General features: G+C 53.6%; 1 protein-coding gene across 2 annotated transcripts in view; it reads right to left on the minus strand.

Annotated features, from left to right (window-relative positions):
* The window catches only part of LRIG1 (leucine rich repeats and immunoglobulin like domains 1), a 115202-nt gene that overhangs the window by 4648 nt on the left and 88246 nt on the right, over positions 1-22308 (minus strand). For both annotated transcript variants that reach the window (XM_052640370.1, XM_052640361.1), the window contains exons 8-14: positions 19496-19639; positions 17122-17202; positions 11700-11771; positions 10889-10960; positions 6525-6688; positions 1630-1950; positions 43-324 (exon numbers count right to left, since the gene is read on the minus strand). In XM_052640370.1, the coding sequence (XP_052496330.1) occupies positions 43-324; positions 1630-1950; positions 6525-6688; positions 10889-10960; positions 11700-11771; positions 17122-17202; positions 19496-19639 (1136 nt within the window). The remainder of the gene's footprint in view (positions 1-42; positions 325-1629; positions 1951-6524; positions 6689-10888; positions 10961-11699; positions 11772-17121; positions 17203-19495; positions 19640-22308) is intronic.

The raw sequence follows: 22308 nt of genomic DNA on the forward strand, positions 1-22308 counted from the left end.
CACACACACACACACACACACTGACACACTCAGCGTACCAACCTAGGACAGTCAGGGTGGCGTTGGCCGAAACGGAGCCAGCCGAGTTCTGGGCAGTACAGCTGTAAACGCCCATGTCGTCTATCTTTACATCCGTGATGAAGAACACGTCGTCATCCGGCATGACGTGCATGCGGCGCTCCCGAGCGGCAGGGAAGTCTGTGCCTCCGTCCTTCTGCCAGGCGATCTGGGGGTTGGGGTGGCCAGTGGCTGCACATTCGAGGCGGGCTGTGGTGCCAGTCCGGATGGCGATGTCGTGGGGCATCTTGGTGAAGGAAGGGAACACTGCAGAGCAGACAGAGTCGCCTGTGGAACGCTGCATGCAGAGGCCGGGAGCGGCTTCCGTCGGACTGACTCCCCCACTCCCGAGTGTCAGCTCGCCACTCACCGCCCTTGGTGCAGCGTCCGCCTAGGACCACCCCCACCGGAACCAGGAGCAGGGCTTTCTGAGCGCCGCCGACTGCTCCTGCCGCACAAGCAGCAGTTATCACCTCCTCTCATCGCGCACACAAGGTTGGCTTGGACCCCTTCAATGGAAGGTTCCCCTGAAACATTGTCCTACTGTCTGTTCTGTGGTGACCAGTCTGAATAGGGATACCCCGTAAGTGCCAGGGCCTGATGCCTACCTGCCTGCTTTGGTCACCCTGAGGGAGCCTGAAAAACAAGGACATCTGCTCCTGCCAGGTGCTATGGCAGGGAACGTGACATGCTTTCACCCTGGAGAAGGCAAGAGGTTGGCTCTTCCGTCTTGAAGAAAGCCCATTTAGGAACCTTGGTGCTGGAACCATTTAACTAGATTTGCTAAATCAAGAGAATCGTGCTACGTTGCAGGGCAGAGTGCTATTAACTGCTCAAGCTATCTACCTCTCTCTACCCTAAACTCACTACAACAAACAGCAGCCCTGAAGAGAGCCATCTTGACAGGCTCTAGAGCTGGCTGCCGAGTAAAAAATGCTTGTCAGACATCTGCAAGACCGTTCTGCTCCTGGGTCACTGGCCCACAGCTCACTGGCCTGGCCACCAGCCCCAATGCTGGGCCGTCTCCTTGGAGGGCAGCTGCTTCCCCAGCATTGGGGTGCACTTGGAATCTGGCTGCCAGGCATCTTGGGCTGAGGAGGATAATAAGTGGTGGGTGGGGGTGGGGAGAAAATACAAGATTTGGCCTTACCTACAATGTACTTTAATGAAAGTGAAGTGAAAGTCACTCAGCCGTGTCTGACTCTTCATGACCCCATGGACTCTACAGTCCCTGGAATTCTCCAGGCCAGAATACTGGGAATGGGTAGCCTTTCCCTTCTCTAGGGGATCTTCCTGAGCCAGGGATTGAGCCCAGGTCTTGCGCATTGCAGGTGGATTCTTTACCAGCTGAGCCACAAGGGAAGCCTACTTTACATAATAACTGCATTAAAAAAACATCACCCCAAAAGAATCCACTGAGAATAAACCCTACAATCTGCTATTCCTGAGCCCAAGCCAAGCCACAGCGTGTGACAGAATGACGCCTCCCATCTCAGTCATTTCCAGATGGATGACAGAGCAGGCCCCGAGCGTGGCCTGCAGGAACCGGACCCCCAAGAAAAGGCGGCGTACCATGCACGGTGAGCTTGGCCTTGTGCGAGTAGGAGGAGCCGAAGTGGTTGGTGATGACGCACTGGTAGCGGCCCTCGTGCGCGAAGGTGAGGCGGCGCAGGTGCAGGACGGTGGTATACTCCATCACCTCCCCGTCCTGCGCGCGCACGTGGGCGAAGTTCTCCATGTCGGCGTTGGCCAGCGCCTCGTTGTCCTTCTTCCAGGCGAACGTCATCGGGGAGCTGCTGCTGCTGGCGGCCGAGCAGGTGAAGCGGACATCCTTGCCCACCACGGCTGTGATGGTCTCTGGCTGAGTGATGATCTGGGGCTTTGGCAAGTCATCTGGGGTGAGAAGAGCCAGCTGTAAGGCACTGGGGCCCCTTCAGGACATGGGAACCAGCTGCAGTTCTCGCGAACAAGAAACTCAGACCTCAGTGGCTCCCTGAGCACCCTCAGCTCTACCAGATACGGTCAGGGACGTGCACTGTGGTTATCTGACCATATCTAGTAACAGCTCCATGAACAGTGATCCCTCCGTGATCACACCCCTTGATTACAGGCACATCCACCAGTGCTCGTTATCAAACAGTCCTCAACTTCCCTAAGGCTGCAGCTTTACTCACTCATTGTCAGAGAAAACTCACAGAGCATCGTGAACCACTCTGAATGCAGAGCGCCCCCGCCCCTCAAACTTTACTCCAAAGGGAGTAGGGTATGAAGTACCTCCAGAACATCACTTACTTCCCTGGTAGCTCAATTGGCAAAGAATCTGCCTGCAATGCCGGAGACCCGGGTTTTGATCCCTGGGTCGGGAGATCCCCTGGAGAAGGGGATGGCTACTCACTCCAGTTTTCCTGCCTGGAGAATCCCATGGACAGAGGAGGCTGATAGGCTACAGTCCATGGGGCTGCAAGAGTTGTACCCAACTTAGAGACTAAACCGCCACCACCAGAACATCAGAATAATGGCTTGTGAAAATGGGCACCTCTATTAAAGCAGTGAGACCATTAGCAAAAATGATCACCGTCAGCTTTTTTGGAATCTTAGGAAATAACTGGTAACAACCCATGGAGTGCTGCTTCAAGAAAACACTTGAAGAAAAGTGACCTTTCTGGCATAACTTACCCGAGGTCCCACTTCTCTCTCCCCAGCTCTATGGCAGCATTAAAACCCCACAAGCCTAGTAACTTGTGAGGTGAGCAGGATGGGCTGGGCACACCCACAGAGCTGCATTTACTTGACCTGGTCCAGTCTGCTCAGCAAGGGGAGCCCCGGCCCCTGGGCATGTGGTAAAAATAACCAGCAGTCAGTGCTGAGGCAGGAGTATTAGTTGGAACCATTAAGAGGGGTGGCCAGAAGATTGCAAAGGAAATCGGGTGAGTGAAATGTCACCAGTGGGCTCTGAAGAGGCTCAGTACATTTCTGAGGACCTAGAAGGCCACCGGCACGTGCAGGACTAGGCATGTGCCCTGGAAAGACCTGAGAGAGTGCATATTTCTTCCCTGTGACCCACACTGAAGATCAAACAGGAAGTGATGGCACATCCCCAACACACACACGTTCATAGACTGTGAAGACTTGAGATGGCAGTACTCCCAAAATTACTCTAGAGGCTCAATGCAACCCCTGTTTCAAAATCCCAGCTATCTCTATTGCATAAATTGACAAGATTATGGGGACATTGGAGGGAGCCATAAGAGTGAAAAGAACCTTCAACAAGACCAAAATTGGAGGACTATGTACAAGCTAATAAAATTGTGAAACTCTCAAAGGAAAACCTAGGCGTAAATCTTTGTGACCTTGTCTGTGGTAATAACTTCTTAAGATAATGACATCAAAATATAAATGACAAAAGAAAAAATTAGACAATCAAAATTTAAAAAACCTAACTAGCCCACAGAATGGTAGAAAATACTGGCGTATCTTAATCCTGCTGAGGATTTAGTATCCATAATAGATAATGAACTCTTATAACTCAATACTGAAAAGATAAATGACCAGGTAAAACATGGGCAGAAGATGTGAGTAGCCAGTTTTCCAAAGCAGACATACATATAGGTCTGATGATATGCATATGAAAAGCTCAACCTCATTAGGGGAATGCAAATCAAAACAACAATGAGATTCTACTTCATATCTACTAGTCTAGGTAAAACTGAAAAGGCAGTAACAAGTGTTGGACAGGGGAGCCTGGCGTGCTGCAGTCCATGGGGCCACAAAGACTCGGACACAACTTTGTGACTGAACAGCAAGTGCTGAGAAAGGGAAACGAGACTCCTCATGCATTGCTTGGGGGCGTGTGAAGTGGTACAGCCACTTTGGGAAACAGTTTGGCAGCTCCCATATGACCCAGCAATTCCATTCCTGGTATAAACCCAAGAGATTTTACATAAAAACTTGTACATGAATTCTCACAGCAGCATTACTTACAGTAAACAAAAGGTGGAAAGCAACCTGATGAAAGGCTAAATAAATGGACAGCCATGCATTAGAATATTTGTTCAGCCACTTAAAAAATAATGAAGGACCGATACATGGTGGGCGGGGGTGGGGGGAGGAAGACAAAAAAACTACACTAAGTGAAAAAGGCTAGTCACAAAAGACTATATATAGGATTCCGGTTATGCAAAACATCCAGAATAGGTAAATCCTAGAGACCCGAGGCACAGGAGTGGTGGGGAACGTGTTTAGTTTCTTTTATGGGTGATGAAAACGTGAAATTAGTGGTGAAAGTTACATGACGGCTCCATATTTTAAACACCATTGACTTGTACATTATTTAGAGGGGTAAACTTTATATGTAAATCATACTTCTCTTTTAAAAAATAGCTTTAGTGAAATTCAGCTTTTTTGCAATAGCATCCACCTGTTTCAAGTGGACAGCTGATGCTTTTCAGTATGCTCACAGGCATGTGCACCCGCATCACAGTCCATTTTAAGAACATTTTCGTCAGCTCAGAAGGGAACTTTGCATCTTTTAGCTATCATCCCTCTCCCTCCACCCCTCCCCAGCCCTAGGAAACCAACTAATCTACTTTCTACCTCTAAGAGGTTTTCCTAGTCTGGACATTAAACATGAATGGAATCATACACCGTCTTTTGTGACTGACTTGTTTCACTCAGATTGCTTTTCATGACCTAATAATAGTCCTAATTGTATGCTTATACCACATTTTATTTATCCACATAGGCATGTGGGTTTCCACTTTTTGGCTAGTATGGATAATAGTGCTATGAACATTCATGTACAAGCTTTGCTGTGGGCATATATTTTGTTTCTCTTTGGAACTTACCTAGGAGGGGAACTGGTGGTTCATATAGTATCCGTGTTCAACGTTTTTCAAAACAGCTATACCATACGGCATTCCCACCTGACGCGTAGGTGGCTTTGGGGTTCTCCCCATTCTCACCAACTCTTGTTGGTGTCTGACTTGGATTCTAGCTCCTAGTGGGTGTGAAGTGATTACATTTCCATTTTATTAAAAAGGAGTGGGAGATTCCCACAGAGCTTGAAATTTTGATCTCTGCCAAGTGTTTCCATGATTCCCACTAGTACTTGATGACTGTCTGATGGAAGCCTGAGCGAAAACATGACGGTAGCTCTGAGAAACGGGTCCCAAGTGCTGCAGCCCAGGACCCACCTGCCAGGGCCACAGGCCAGAGACGGAACAGCATGTCCCAGGTCCTGCCTTGGCTCGTAGTCACCAGGAAAGACGATGCCCTGTAGCGGGCCAGAGGAGGAAGGGGGCAGAAAGTGCAATTTCAGGGAGCTCTACGAGAACGGAATGGTCAGGGACCAGGAACCTGAGAACAGTGGGGGTCGCGGCTCTTCCGTGCTAGAATGGGAGCCAAGCACGTGGTCCCTGTGAGAAACACCGACGGTAAGGACGGCTGGTTCGGGGGCTGCTGCCACACCGCCGGACTGGGTCAGGAGGAAGGCAGGCAAGCCTGCTGTCAGAAGTGGTGGAGGTGGTGGCAGGTGGATGTGTGGAAGGCGGGCACCTCTATCTTGACATCCCCAGGCGCACTGCTTACTGCTGTGCCCAAAAGCAAGAGAGAGAAGTGCACCACGGGGGTCCCCAAACCCTACCTTTGGGAGCTCCTTCCCGGGAATGTCACCCCCAAGGCTCCGGGCAGACCAGGGGGACAAGAGGCAGCAAGACGCACACTTGCCCGGCACTTCTGCTCCTATAGCAGAAACCAGCAACGACTCGAAGTTCACCTCTTGCTGTGACTACATCTTCCTGACCACAAGGCTGCGTATCCCTGCATGGTGCCTGTGTGCACGTGCATGTGAGCAGGCATGTGTGTCTGTCTGTTCAGGTGCTCACCATTTCCTGTGCTCTCTGCAACCAAACCTGGATCCTGACCACCCCTCGTCAAAAAGATGGCAGGACCAACATGCCATCAGAAAGAAACAAAAGCTACAAGTGTGATTCCAGTGCTTTGGAGACGCAGCAAGAGTGCAAGTCAACACGAAGGAATTATTTTTACTGCAGCAACTGTTCTCCTGAGACTCGTTCTTCCTGTATTTAACCTTTCATTCTTGGGGTTGGAAAGAAACACACAGGAAAACCCAGCCTCGTACGCCGAGTAAATTTGCAGCTAACCCTGGGCACCAGCGCCGTCCTGAAACAACACAGCCACCTTCCTGTAACTGATTATTCGCCGGGTAACTGAACCAGCTCCTGCTCGCCCCTGATTAAATGCATGCACTCCGACAACCACATAATGAGGCGATGGCCCCATAAATATGACGTGTGGTTTCGGTGGGAAATGAACTGTATCCAGCAGCTGACAGGTCACCGCGGGCTGGGCTGACTCTCAGCACAGCAGTCCCTCCCGTAATGAAGTTTCGCCCAGCCTCCGTGCCCTTGGTGAGAAAGAAAAACACCAAATTACAAAGACTGTCTTACCGCACACAAAACTCTCCGGCGGCACAGAGAAGATGCTCTGGCCCTTCAGCGCCTCTGGGTGGGCACAGGTGGCCGTCACAAAGCCCTGCAGTGTCCTGCCCAGCAGCCAGGGGGGCAGCCACTTGAGCTGGCAGTCGCACAGGAAGCTGTCGCTGCTGATGTGGCTGAAAGCGAGACGATGAGACGAAAGGGTCATGTGAGGTGTGACTGCACAGAAGGGACACCCTCCTACCTGTGCCTGGCATGACCCTCCCCTCCAGCCAGCTCTGGCTGCGCGTGTCGGCAAGCTCGCGTGGGAGTTTTCTCACGGTTCCTCTCAGTGACCTAGAGCTGTGCGTACAGTCTACCTGGAGACTGTGAGCAACAGCAGCTTCTTGCTCAGCGGCTTAGACTCTGTGTCATGAACAAGCCATGGTGACTCTGACCCTGCTGGTCTAAGGCCCACACTTCAGGCAACCGCCATGTAGACGTCACATGTGTTCTATCTGCGACAGCCACCGCTCTCAGGGGACCCCAGGGACGCAGTCTCCTGGCCTCCGACCATCCAGATGGGAACAGCATGGCCTGTAAGTCACTTAGTTGTGTCCCACTCTTTGTGACCCCATGGCGTGTAGCCCGCCAGCCTCCTCTGTGCATGGGGCTCTCCAGGCAAGAATACTGAGTGGGTTGCCATGCTTTTTCCCACCCTCATATAGGACAGACTTGGAGCTTCCAAGCTCAATCCAAGAGTGAGATCTAAATGCTGAGACAAGTCTCAAGAAGGGCTCTTTTCCTATATGACTGCTGTGTTTTTATCTGGCGGAGCTACAGGTTTTGTTGCGTCCAAATGTCAGCCTTGCCAGCGTGCTCCCCTCGTTTGTATATTTATCTCCACACCAGCGCTGGTCAGGAGGCCGGCAGGAATCGGCTCCGCTCCCTAAATAGTGCTTGTGAGTTAATTGCCACTGCCCAGGGAGCATGAGAACGCACAAGCTGGGTTTTGTGAGGCTCCAACCAAAACAGAGAATATTTTCTTTTTCATTTCTCAGCAACTAAGGATAAGCTTTTTCAACAGAAATCGGAATCGCCATCTCAGCGGACATTCCTTCCTGAGGAGTCACTAGAAGATAAGTCAGCTGAGGAGCAGACCTGCCCTGTTCCTGGAAGACCTCGGGCCGTGAGCTGGAGGTCAGCCTGCCACGAGAGTGGAGACAGAGGGCTTATTCCATGGGCTTCCCTGGAATACACGGTCCCAGGTGCATGGTGATAAAAGGGGTTGCTGAGATGCTCAGAAACTCCAGCAATGTCACACGGGCCACTTTTAGAGCAACACCTGTCTGCTACCCTGGCCCCCCCCCCCCCCCCATTTTCCATAGCCCCTTCTTCATTTTCCTGTATGTCACTCAGCCTTTGAATGAGCACAGAAGCCATCAAATCAGTCAACAGCAAGGCGGGATGAACCTGAAGGCAGAGAACCCACGGCTGACAAAATATATAAAACCTGTTCTTTGCTCCCATTCCTCACCATTCCCAGATGAGCTGGGCATCTTCACTTATTAAAATAATTTGGGGAAGTGATTTCTCAAGACTGAAATAACTGAGATCTGAGCCATTATAACTGGGATATTGCCCATGTTATACCTTAACATCAACACTAGGTTTTGTACCTGTATTTGATGGGGGTAGGGCTATGCTTAGCGCTGTCTGGAGAGTTGCTCGGTTGCAGGGTTCCCATAGGTGCTGCTCTGTTGAGGGTTTCCTAAGGTGCCAGGAGGGCCCTCACAGCTGAGCGTGGACAAACAGCCAATTCCCACCCCACATCTGGAAAGAGTTCCCTGGAACAGCGGTTGTAGAGGTGCCACCAGGCACCAGAAAACTGCTCAGCACTGGTGAAGAGCAGAAAGGGGCTCCCCACTGTTGGTAGGCCATCCGGAGTGGCTGCCCCTTCCCACAGGGATGCTTGGGCACCCCACATGGATGTCTAAGGGAGACACTGGCCATCACTGGGAACCTTTAGGCCTTCATTTTGGGGACAAGGATGTGTTTCATTTGAACCACACAAACAAACTGGAGAAAACACACCTGACTTTTCTCCCTGATCAGAAACGTTTCTGGAAAGGGTTAAACCTCATGTCACACATGCAAAGCATTTGTTGGCCCAGCTTCCTGGAGAATTTCACCTCCTCCTCCCATTAAAACCTCTGCAGATGGAAGCCTCGAGACCTCAGAAGACAGTGGGTGCTCAGGATGGACAGAAGGCTGTCCTAGAGAATTTAGGACTAACAGGACAGAAGGAGAGACATGGAGGCAGACGCTGGGGAAACCGACCTCTCCTCCACACACACACGCCACCTCCAAGACCAGGCCTAGCCTGAAAGGCCAGACTGTGGGGGTCATTGGTGACCCCAAGACTCTGCAGCTCCCTGCTGCTAACAAGCACGGCCGTCCTGGGCTCCCGCCTTGCAGCCACCCCAGCACTCTGCTGGCTTCCATCATGCATTTTCGTGACTCCAACTCCAAGTGTGTTTCTAATCATTGCTTATGGAAATTTACCCAGAGGATGACTAAGTGCACGGCTCAACCTGCCTTGATCCAATGGGGGGAGAAAATGACCAAGTGGGATTACCCATTTCTCCCATCAGAGGGCTGGGCCCAGGGCCAGCCCCAGCTGGGTACATGCAGGAACTGGTGGGAAGCACAGGCAGGGGCCCAGGCTGAGCCTCCAGAACCAAAAGCAGCATCTGGGGGACAGGGCGGGGGGGAGTCAAGCACCTGGAGGGGTCCAGTTGTTTCCAGATAGAAAACCCTAAGGAAACCTGAGTTTTTAAGAGGCCCAAAGGAAATTCTTCTCTCCCTGTCCTGCTGTCTTTCCCTCAAAACACCCCCTTCCCTTTAATCAGATTGTTTTTACTTCCAGCACTATATTTGGAAAGTTTAAAAAACAGGAATGCTGGAAGAAATGTACAGTGAAAACACAACTTAGATTCTACGATGAGTGCTTTGTGATGCTTACTTTATCATGTCTCTCTCCACGTGTCCATCCTTCCACGAACTCTCGTTCTAAGATCATGGCCCTTCTGAGAAACGGCATGACCTGACAGACAGGAATCTCACAGGACGCTAAGCATCATGAGGCCAGTGCCCGCCTGCCTGCCTGCCTCCCCTCACTAACGTCCTTCCCAGGGGAACGTCACTGGGGCCTCTTCTGTTCTCCTTTCCAACCATGGAGACTATGCCTCTCTCCTGCCCCATTCCCCGCTCCCTGCCCCCACCGACGGTCCACCAGGAGGGCCCTCAGGAACGAGGATGAGCTCAGGGTGCAAAGACAGCCAAGCCATGTGTGCTTCTGTCAGCTACTTCAAGAACCCAAAGCTGCACCTCCAGGGAACTAAGGGATCGGATAGATGCACAGGAAGAAGAAAGGGAGCTTGGGTGTTGCCACCTCAATCCTCAGATGAGCTGCCCCGCCAGAGGTGAGCTGCTCTAACCCCTGTTGCCCCCAGGGAAACACTGCAGGGCAGCGCCAGCACCTGCGAACGCCACGGGGCCTGAGACACGTGGGGGGCCGGGCACCTCCTCTGCATCCCGAGGTGCGTGTGACAGCCCACCGGGAGCTCTGCCCTGTCCATAGCCCACCCTGCTGTTTAGAGAAAGCCCTCTCGATAAAGGCCCTTCATTGTGAGCACACCCTAAAGATGGAAACTTGTCCTTGACGTAGTTAAAGGGACAAGTATCCATTTTACAGAAGAGAGTTTGTTTCCCATCATCGACAGCAGTGGGTCATCAGCTTGCAGCCTGCAGGCCCACTGCCTGTTTCTGTAAATAAGAATTTACTGGCACACAGCCACACCCACGCATTTATATATTATTTATGGCTGGTTTCTGCTCAAGAATCAAGCTGTCATGACAGAGCTCTTGTGGCCCAAAAAGTGGAAACTATTTACTGAGGTCCTGTAAGAAAAAGTGTATTGTCCCCTGATTCAGAACAAGCCCCTAGAGGGCATTTTTTTTTTCTAGAAGACAATTTAACTTACAACTATAAATGATCCCAAGTGTGAAAGTAAAGTGTTAGTCACTCAGTCACGTCTGACTCATTGCGACCCCATGGACTATACAGCCTGCCAGGCTCCTCTGTCCATGGAATTCGCCAGGCAAGAATACTAGATTGGGTTGCCATTCCCTTATCCAGGGGATCTTCCTGACCCAGGGAACGAACCTGGGTCTCCTGCATTGCAGGTGGGTTTTTTACCACCTAAGCCACCACAGAAACCAGTAAAGGATCATGCAACTGTTTGGTAAAATGAAGCTTACTGCAGATAAGGCACTTCTTACTCTGAAATCCTCTACTTAGGTTAACCTGGGGCCACGGAATCCCGGGTACTTACAGCTCTTTAAGATTCTTCATCTTCACAAAGGCATCAAACTGGACAGATCTGATTGCATTCTCTCCAAGGTTCCTGAAAAGCAACATTCTTTACTTAGGCAAAGAAACTCTAGGTATCCTTCAGGTCAGCCATGTGTGTGAGTTAAGATGCTCAGGGATTTTTCCTGACAGCCCTGGTTTCGCTAATGAACCACGGGCAATAGGTCACACCCCCATGTCCTGTCTGAAGGCCACCATAAGTGGCTATTTCACCTATATTGACACAAGCACATGGGATAACTGGGGAATAAACCAGTCTTAAGGGCAGCATCAAAGCTAAACTGAGGCCTGCTCAGCAAGTCAATAGGGAAAACTTTTCCAAAAGAATCAAGGTTGCATTTGATTTAAAGACAAACTAAGACTCCAGTACCAGAGGCATCAGATGGTGACACTGATCAGCCTCAGGGCTGGCCCTGTCCCCCCACCTCCTGGCTCAGCCCACCATGTCCCTAAGCCCTGCTGAGCTGCTTAAGGGGAGGTGCCAGCCTGAGACAGGTGAAGGGTCATCAAGGAAGTAGAAGCAGCCCAGGGCCCAAGTCAGTGTCGGGCAAAGGGAGGGAGGAAGGTATTTCTGTGGGCCCCAAGAGGCCGTATGTTCAGTAACTGCTGCTGGCGCAGGCAAGATGAAAGCCAAAGTTGAAGCTGACTTAGAAGGCAGCAGCTGGCATTTCTGCACAGCCTGTTTCTGGGCTTACAAAGCCATGGCTGCATCACCAGTGGCTCCCCGCATCGCGCCCGCAGGCTTGGGGTCAGGGGCCTGGCCGGGTACTCACAGATGCTCCAAGCCTTCCAGCCCCGAGAACGCTCTCTTGGCCACAGACTTGATCTTGTTGCCGAACAGCGTCCTGCAGTTTCCAAACATCCAGAAACAGGTGGAGAGGGCGGGAGGGTGACGAGGGCGGTGTGGGGAGAAAGAACCCAGAGTCAGGGCGACGCCAGCTGAGAGGCCGGTCTGGGGAGAGGCCGGTGGGAATGGGACCTGGGCCGCGATAATGTGTCTGAGGCGCACAGGCCCTCCCCTTCTGAAGTCAGCTACTTTTATCTTTCTTAGAACTTAACAGTGATGACAAGTAGGAACTCCATGCTCTGTCTTGCCAAAAAAGGCCCCTTGAGGTGTTAAGTGGAAATCACCTTGTCCAACCTGGCTGTCTCCCCAGGGACCACCCATGGGTGGGGGGTGTGTAGCCACAGTCTCGCGGGGAGAGGGTGACTCGTGAGGCTCCAGGAGAGCACAGTCAGAATAAAAACTCTCGGAACTGAAGACTACAGGGCACTTCTGAAGACTGCATTCTGGGGATAAAGGTCCCCAAAGGCGGCTGGAAAAAGACAGGACAGTGGGCTAGACGGCAGCCAGGATGCGGCCACACGGAGCTAAGCCCCTGCCCACGAGAAGGCCCCTCTGCTCTTCAGCGAGAGCCCAGGTTTCACATGAAGCCAATGGTGTGAGGATTGCCAAATCCTACGGGTCCTCAAAGGTAACCTAACTAACGCCTGTACCTGGACTGCCCGCCCAAGAGAGGGGGCGCCCGCCTGCCGGCCACTCCAATCACCATCTCAGCAGTGACAGCCAGAGTTTCTCAAAAATCCAAACCTGGCACCTGCTACACACCAGTGGCCTGGAGGACGTGCATGCCTCTTCCACAGGCTGTGTGATCTGAAGGGAAGCGAGCCTGGACTTGGGGTAAAGGGTAGGGGTGCGCCGGGAGTGGCTGAACACTGGGGAGGAAAAGCATCAGATTCCAGACTTCCGCCCTCGTTATCAGACGCTCTGATGAGAGCCCACACCACATTCTCTCCACTGGCCGCGGCACACAAAGCTGGCGGCGAGCCCCGAGATCAAGCTGGCGCGTGTGGCTCTACGGCCGTGCCACCAACCAGGGCTCTGCAAAGGGCAGGCGAGGAAGCATGCAGGCTCCCGGCAACCAGCGTCCGGGAAGTCTCCAAACCACAGCGTGGGGCAGGGACCCCTAGGCAGCGGTGCAGGTGCTCAGGGCAGAAAGCCCTAGAGAAAGGCGGGATTCTTCGTCCAGATCCACTGAGCATCAGGGGGATGATCGCCATTAAAGCCCAGCCCTGCTTCAGACCTGCATCAGGATGGGGCCCACGAGGGACAAGAAGAAGCACCAAGCCCTCTCTGGAAAGAGAAACGTGAGGCTTCAGAAACGTGAAGCCAAAGAAAACGTGAAGCCAAAGATGGCAGGGCAGCCTGGTGCTGCCCGCCACATGGGCCCCAAGCCTCCGCCTCATTGCAGAGAGTCCCTGGGGCCATGCAGGCGAGGACCACGAGGCTACCTCTGAGAGACGGGGTCACAGGCCCCACGGACCCAGCCTGCGCCAGGCACGGCCTCCACCTGCTCCCGGGCTGCTGGACCCCAGGGCTGCGCGGCGGCCCCCGCCTCCGAGGGCGAAGTAGCACCAAGGCCACCGACCCCTTTGCCCTTTCCTTCTCTGGGAAGCGGTCCGCATGACGTGAAAACAATCTCATGTTGCAAGAGCTTCCATGACTGCTGTCTGAGGTTTTCATTATAAGACAAACAAACCCAACACTCAGAAACCCGGTGGCCGTGCCTGCTGGGGCTCCCTCACGGCCGGGCGAGTGCAGCCAGCTCTAGTCTGGAGGGGCACCGAAGCCTGGCGCCTCTGACAGCGCTGCCAACCTCGAACTTACTCAGATCCCCCAGGCCAAGTCACTGCATGCTCCAGGTCCCAGTAAAACGTAGTGAACTCTTCAGTGAAATCTTCCGTAAATGAGATCCAGGAAAAACGCTGTGCTTTATTTTATCCGTTAAATATTAGTCACGTTGACCTCTTTGACAATGAGGGCAGGCTGCTATTTCTAATGGTGACAATAGCAATAAAACAAAATCTCAAATTCTCAATTATTCAGGGGCTGGCTCACTGACCTGTTGGTGGATTGAAACAGTTCCTCCCATTCCCCAGCAGATGTCTGCAGGTGGGCGCTGGGCTCGCCCACCAGACTGTGTGGGCAGAGGAGAGCGGGGCTGTGGGGGGGGCGCCCCCATCCCGTGTGCTGGGGACCAATGAATGTGGCTGCACCCAATGACGGCTCCCAAGAAAGGACAGCTGGCCTGATGTCCCCCACACCAGCGACCTGGAGCAGACAGAGACCCCGGGCTTCACCTATCAAACCCTCTCCCTCACCCCCTGCCAACCCCGCTCTCGCTAACCTCACCCCACAAAGACTGAAGGGCCTGTGCCCAGGAATGGGAGAGCTGGGGCCGTAGGCCAGCACGTGTCTCCCTGCTGCACACAAGTGACTGAACGCTCTTCTCTGTGGCTGACCTGTGCTCCAGAAACCCTGCCCCCTGCCACATGTGGGCCCCCAGCTGGTGTCCCATTGACATTCTGGAAGAGGGGGGCCACCGCGTGGGTGAGCACAGTAATGCCCGGCCAGCAAGCTCTGGGTGGAAAGCCCATCCCCGACGGCTCTGTTCAGCGGCTGGAAAATGAAAGGCAGGGCGGGCTTCACAGGGGGAAGCCTTTTATGGCTCTGCGGCTCACTTGTTCCTTTCTTGGAAAACGTTTTAATTTTGGTCTGGCCTTGGGCCTGGCAGGAAGGACCCCAGGTCCTTGACTAGAGGTGTGCAGGCCACACAGCGTGTCCCCTGGCCCTTCCGAGGGAGGTCCCCGATCTCCACCCCCCACGTGCTTCCGTGGCTGAGCCGGCCAGGCTCGGGGGACCCGGAGCCCTGACAGCAGCCCCACGGGTGGACAGCAGCTCGAGGGGGACAGCCCTCCTCCACACTGACATGACCCCCGATAACGGGTCCAACAGGGTCACCACTAGGCTGCTCAATGGGGCGACGTGGTGTCATGGCCACGGAGCAGAGCGTTCAGGCAGCGCTCCAGGGCGACCAAAGCAGCTCGGCTTCCTCCCACTTCACGTGACTGATGCTGACTCAACACGACTAGCCATTAGGAAGGGCTGCAAGCTGGACACGGGCTGGTTTACACAGAACCACAAGCCTCGTGGCCTCGAAGGCCAGGCCCGCCTCACGGGTGGGAGGGGCCGCCACGTGGTTTCTAACCAGAGCTATGTACCAGGGTCACGAGATCACAGCCCATCTCTCAGCCGTGGCCATCATGTAACGGCGCCAGCCCTGTTTCCCATCTGCCCACTTCTCATTCCTCACCTCTGAGAATCTGCATCACACAGCTTTCCTTTTCTAACCAAGAAAGAGAATTACTTCTTTTCTTTTGCGACAGAACTGAAATACCACCCCAACTAAGTAACTGATTGCGTGTATTTAATGATATTAAGGAATTACTGTTACTGTCTCAGTTTCCCCCAATTATTTACATCTGTCTTTTTTGGAAACACTCAGGAGAGCCTCTGTGCCCAAGATCCTGGTTAGTGGAGCTGGGTGGGAGGAGACTGGAGACTATTCTACAGGTCAGGGTTAACCAGCTGTTTCCAAGGAGCCTGTGTCAAGCAGCTCACCACAAGCGAGGGATCCGGGCTCTTGGGCTGAGACTTTGGGACTTTACACAGGACTGTTACTGTAGCCCAGCGGGGAACGGAGAACACGCTGGGGAACACCACAGGCAAGCAGGAAGTAGTTCCAGGCTCCAGACACAGGCTGGCTTACACGGAACCAGAGGTCACATGCCCCTGGGGGTCGCTGCCTTTCACCTGCCAGGGAAGAGCCTCCTGGAAGCCAGGACACCCGAGAACCGCCTCCAGGTTTCACTGAATGGACAGGCCCCACACAGGACCCCACCTTTGCCATCGCTTCGTCAGGCTGGGGCCGGGCAAGGCGCTGGAGGTGAGTCTCAAGCTCAGTGGCTGCTCAGGTGCCCACACCCCTGCCCACGCCCTGCAGCAGCCACATCCCAAGCTTGGGGCTCCCCTGTCAACGATGGGCCTCTGTGCTCCATCGTGCGGTCCCCTTCCCAAGCTTGTGGGGCAAAGCGCCCAGGAGGTGGGGGAGAAGGGAGCATTTTTATGGGAGAAGGCGGCAGCTGCTAGGCTTTTCCGACCCACTCTCAGAACACAGGATCCTCAGGAGGAGACCATGAGTCAAAACAGCTGACGTGTACTCACCACTCCCGGAGCACCCAAGGCGTGAAAAACCCCACTTTTCTAAACAAATTAGAAATGCTAACTCCTCAGAAAGACCCTCCCACCACAGGCTTTCCCGGAGCCTCGCCTTCCACTGCTGCTTTCAAAATATTTACTTTACTCTGGTGCTTGGCTCGCCGTTTCCAAAACAGGCTGGGGGAGCGGGGTGCGGAGCTGTGGCCATTCTCCGTCTTGTCCTCCTCACCCTCCACTTGAGAGGTGGTAAACAGTAGTAACAGCTCCCACCCCAATGCCTGTATGTTCCCAGGGTGGCCTCGGCAGAGTGCTGGTGAGAGGCAGAAAGAGTGGACGAGGAGGGGACAGGGTGGGCTTTGGGGCCACACAGGCCCTGCCACCAGCAGCTATGTGATCGTGGGCAACATCCCTTCCCGTTTCCTCAACTACAGAAAAATGCAAAACACAGCCAGGCCTCCTGAGATAGCCAGATGTCACACACACTCACACACCTCCTGAGATAGTTAGATGTCACACTCACTAACATACAGACACACACACACACACACACAGACACACGCCTCCTGAGAGTTAGATGTAATACACACAGGCGTGCATGCACACATACACACGCCTTGCAAATTCTAGGAGCTTAGAAAAACAAACCCCAAACACCAGAAACCCTGAATAAAAAACAGCTACTGTGTCTCCCTTGGTAATGATTGTTTCTCTTTAAGACTATGATTGACAACAAAAGACTGCCCCAAGTCTCTAAACCGCCAAGAGTTACTGGGCTTTAGATGTTTAGAATTTCTAGAAACTGAATAACAGGGCAAGACTCCTTTGAGCAAAGAACAACAAAAAAGTTGGCTGTTTTCACATCAGTCAAGAACTGAAGAAGAAAGAAGATGCAACGGGCCTCCAAACCCCAAAAAACCAACGCCCAGGGCAGCAAGGAGACGGCAGGTCAGAGAGAAGTAGAGAGGCCTCCTGCCTTCCTATGCAGACTTTCCTTTCCAAACAAAAGAAAAATGAATGTGCCAGCGCTACCGGGATGGACCCACAACAGAAGTGGTGTGTGTGTTGTGGGGAGCAGGGCCATGGAAAGAGTCACCTCTGTGCACCAGCCCCACGGATCTCTCAGGGCCCACACTCACAGCTTGCTGAGGCTGTCCAGCCCTGTGAAAGCACCACTGGTGTCCTCAATTGTGCCCGAAATCTCATTGTGGTCCAGATCCCTGGGGAGGAGAGATGAAGGCTTAGCATCCAGTCTGCTGTAGGAAGAGAGACCCACACCTAGTCTGCCACCTGGAAGCTCAGAACATCCCAGTCTATTCCAGATGCCTGGACGGCATGTCTGCCTAACATTCCAGGCATTAGAAAACAAACTCATGCTTGCCTGTACACGTGGCTATGTTTAAAATGGATCACCAGCAAGGACCTGCTGTACAGCACAGGGAACTCTGCTCAGTGTTATGTGGCAGCCTGGGTGGGAGGGGGTTTAGAGGAGAATGGATACATGCGTATGTATGGCTGAGTCTGTTCACTGTTCACCTGAAACTACCACAACAGAGTTTATTGGCTATACTCTAATACGAAATAAACAGGGGAAAAAAAAAAAATTAGAGGTATGACCACTGGGCCACCCTGCCGTGTGGCGTGGGTTTCTCAGCCTCCCAATAAAGCTGACAGGAGCCTCTGACCAGCCGCTTCTGGGCTCCACGTGCTGCTCCCCAGTGGGCTAAGGTCAGCCCCAGGGGCAGGGGTGCAGACGGCACAGGGGAAAGCCTGCTTTGGATTCCACTCCCCAAGGGTAGACTTCTGGCCACTGCTCTGAGGATGAGTCCAAAAGGTTCCCTAAGGTTCTCATCTGCTTTCCTACCGCCCAGGGTCCCTTCCCTGGACTTGACGAGACACTGCACAAAGCCCGCACAGGAGGGGGACGGTGAAGAACAAGCCCCCGGCACAGGGCCCTCTGCAGCCACCTCCAGGCTGGCAAGCAGGTTTTGCACCCTGAACACCCACCTCCTCCCAGGGCCTCCACAGGTGCTGACTCCCAGCCAGGCACATCTGGGTGCTGAGTCAGACTTGTGACCCACTTGCCAGGATGAGAGGATGAGGCCAACTTCTCGGGCCGGTCTCCTCCACAATGAAAATCACAAGGCTGATGACTCAGCTTCCTGCCCCAGCTTCCAAGGGCAGGTCACCACCAGGCAAGACACCCCACCTGGTGACCATGCCCCCATGCCGCCCCGGTCGGCTCTCCGACTTTCCACAAGGTCTCTCACACCTTCCTTTCTGGAGCCCTGGAGATGTGGGCCAGGAACAGGACGGGATGCTGCTCTTGGCTCCCAGGAGAGCCAGCGGGGCAGGGAGCTTGGACCGTGGAGTGCGTCGCTTGCTCTGACCTTTATTTTACAGCAGCATGCGCAGAGAGCTGCAATTCAGAGGCTGGAAGGGCCTCCTCCTCTGCATCGGCTCCTCCCTATTCGTCCTGAAACACCTGGGACCTGGGGCTGTGGCTTTGTGTGTCTGTCCCCCTGCTCCAGTCCCGGCTGCCAGAGTTTTCTTTCTCTTCTCTGGCCTGCGCCATCTTAACATCCTGGCCATGTCAGTCAGCACCGCCAGGGCTCGGAGACTGACCCCGGCTTGAATAGCCTGGTGTCCGGGTTCTTTCTCACTCCTCAGCGATGGCCTGGCGTGGCGGCTTTCTCAGCCCTCTCTGCCAAGTGCAAGGGCCTTTCTCCCCATCAGGCTGGAGCAGCCGCTCTCTCTGCAGGGGCCAGGCCTGGGAGGGAGGACCTGCAGCCCTCTGTTGAAATCCAGATGTGCCCCCGCCCCCCACAAGCCCCACTCCATGGCTGGTTGGCTGCTTGTTCTCTGTTGCCTGGAAATTCTTGGAAGCCAATGGCTAAAAAATTCCAGTCTCAGAAAAGCGCCCTGCAGCAAGTTCTGAAAGTTCCCTCCACCTCACGGGACGCAGAGAGGAAGGTGACACGACCACCTCCGCTGGTTTAAACGACCCTTGGGAGGCTCAGGGACAGACACAGGACTCCCCCGTCACCTCTTGTGGACATGAGCTTCTGAACGCACAGTTTGTGCTGAGGAAGTTGAGATGCTAGCCCAGCACACGCGCCTCAGTACCGTCCTTGCTCAATAAAAATGCTCAGGACAAAACCACGAGTCACTGCGGGGAGGCTCAGGACGCAAGGATGGCCCCCACTGGGCTGCTGACCCGGGGGCGGCGTGTGGTCTGGGAAGTTCCCGCGGCCGGACCCCACATCCCATCAGCAGCAGTGTGGGAACCAGCGCTTGATGACGAGTTTGAGGCTTCATCACTTTAGGCGCCACCCTACAGGGAATGAAGGGCAGCTTTCTGCTCAACCAGCTCGTTTTCAGATATTAAAGTTTGAGACCATGGCAGACATCACAGGTCAGCTCTGGATCTAATTCCAACTCAAGACCCGTGAGAAGGGAATACAGTGAAGCAGGTGGCTTGCTCTCCCATCAACCCAATGGGGAAAGACTTACAAGACACGCAGGCTCTTGAGTCCCCGGAAGGCGCCTTCCGCGATGTGACTGATGGAGTTGTGGCTGAGGCGCAGGATGCTCAGGCTACTCAGGTCAGCCAGGCTCTCCTCGTCCAGCCGGGTCAGGTTATTGAAGGACAGAATCCTGAGGAACAGGAGGGGAGAGCAAATGTCACCATCAGGTTGCTCGGCGTTGTCCTCCCTTCTCCTCTCCCGACAGTGGAGCCGGGTCAGCCAGTCATCTGGGTCCAAGCGGGAAAGGACATGCCCACCAGAATCCTGAGGGCAAAATGGTCTCACAGCTAGAAACCCACCAGGGCTTGACTCTTGGAAGGAGATCTGTAAACTGAGCACTACACAGGGTCATTCAACAAACAAGCACAAAGCTGCAACGCTTTCCTGCACCTCGTGTCCATGGCTGGTCCTGATTCAGGCCACGGAAGACTTCTCGTGGCTGTGGCCGGAGACTCTGGATGGGACCCCAGGGGGTTCTCATAATGAGCGGGGGAGCCGGACAGCGTCCGCCCTCAGCCAGCAGAGGGCGCCACCAGGCACTGCCTGGAACAAGACTTAACGGAACTGCAGGCCTCACCTGGGCGGCACCCTTGGGACCACTTGTCCCTCCAGGCTTCCTTGCCCTCACCGGAGCCAGCCTCTTAGCATGATCACCCTACTGTAAGTAGGTCAGGACCACACCTCCAATCACACACCTTCTCTGAGTGTCAGCACACCCCATGCACTTCTGATGTGGCTGTGGGTTGTGACCTAGCATGTTAGTCATCTATCCTTGAAAAAACGGGAACTCTGGGCTGGGGCAGGAGGAAGGAAAATAAATTCAGAGATTAGTAAGTATGTAAAGGTAGCAGGGAGGGACAGTTTTTCTCTCCTGGAGAAATAAGTCATGGTGTCTGTCAGTTGCAAAGACCTGGCAGGAGACCAAAATTCCATCCTCACCTGCAATTAGAGAATTCAGCTTAAAGGAGGGGCGGGACACACACGTGGAAAGTGGCCCTAAATCTGGCTCCCGGGTTACCTGGGTGTCGGACACAGTATTAGGCAGGTCAGGACACATTCCTGTGACCGTGTATGACCCTTCTGAAGGGCACAGAAGGCAGGCCGAGGGGGCAGGAGGAGGAGCCCCTCACCACTGCCTCAGTACCGGGGGCACACGCCCTCCACCATTCAGCGGGCGGGTGGCTCCTCGCCTGTGCAAGCGCGTGTGCTCTGGGGGATCAGAAGACCTCTCCTGCTTCCCCATGGCTCCCAGGCCTGGACCGTGGAAAACCAAGGGTCCTGGGAGCTCCCAGGTGGGGTCCTGGCCCAAGGAGCGCCTTTCAGAAGCCATCCCAGTCCACGTGAGAATACCATGCAGCACGCGCGCACACACACACACACACAGAGACACACACACACAGACACACAGACACACACAGAGACACACACAGAGACACACACAGAGACACACAGACACACACACACAGAGACACACACAGAGACACACAGACACACACACACAGAGACACACACAGAGACACACACACAGAGACACACACACAGACACACACACACAGACACACACACACACAGACACACAGAGACACACACAGACACAGACACACACAGAGACACACAGACACACACACAGACACACACACACACACACAGACACACACACAGAGACACACACAGAGACACACACAGAGACACACAGACACACACACACAGAGACACACACAGAGACACACACACAGAGACACACACACACAGACACACAGAGACACACACACACAGACACACACACAGAGACACACACAGACACAGAGAGACACACACAGAGACACACACACACAGACACAGACAGACACACACACACAGACACACACAGAGCCACAAAGACAGAGACACACACACACACAGACACACAGACACACACACAGAGACACACACAGACACAGAGAGACACACACAGAGACACACACACACACAGAGACACACACACACAGACACACACAGACACACACACAGAGACACACACACACAGACACACAGACACACACACACAGAGACACACAGACACAGACACACACACAGACACACAGACACACACACAGAGACACACACAGAGAGACACACACAGACACAGAGAGACACACACAGAGACACACAGACACACACACAGAGACACACACACACAGACACACACACAGACACACACACACAGACACACACAGAGCCACAAAGACAGAGACACACAGACACACACAGAGACACACACAGACACAGACACACACACACAGACACACACAGACACAGAGAGACACACACAGACACACACACACAGACACACACACAGACACACACACACAGACACACACACAGACACACACACAGACACACACAGAGCCACAAAGACACACAGAGACACACAGAGACACACAGAGACACACAAAGACACAGACACACATACATACACAGACACAGACACACACACACAGACACACACACAGACACACAGAGATACACAGACACACACATAGACACACACAGAGACACAGAGACACACACACACACAGATACACACAGACACACACACACAGACACAGACACACACAGATACAGACACACACACAGACACACACACAGATACACACAGACACACACACACACACAGATACACACAGACACACAGAGACACAGACACAGACACACACACAGAGACACAGACACACAGACACACACACAGACACACACACAGAGACACAGACACACAGACAGACACACAGAGACACAGACACACAGACAGACACACACAGA

This window comes from Budorcas taxicolor, chromosome 1 (genome assembly GCF_023091745.1).
Source record: "Budorcas taxicolor isolate Tak-1 chromosome 1, Takin1.1, whole genome shotgun sequence".
Lineage (NCBI taxonomy): Eukaryota > Metazoa > Chordata > Mammalia > Artiodactyla > Bovidae > Budorcas > Budorcas taxicolor.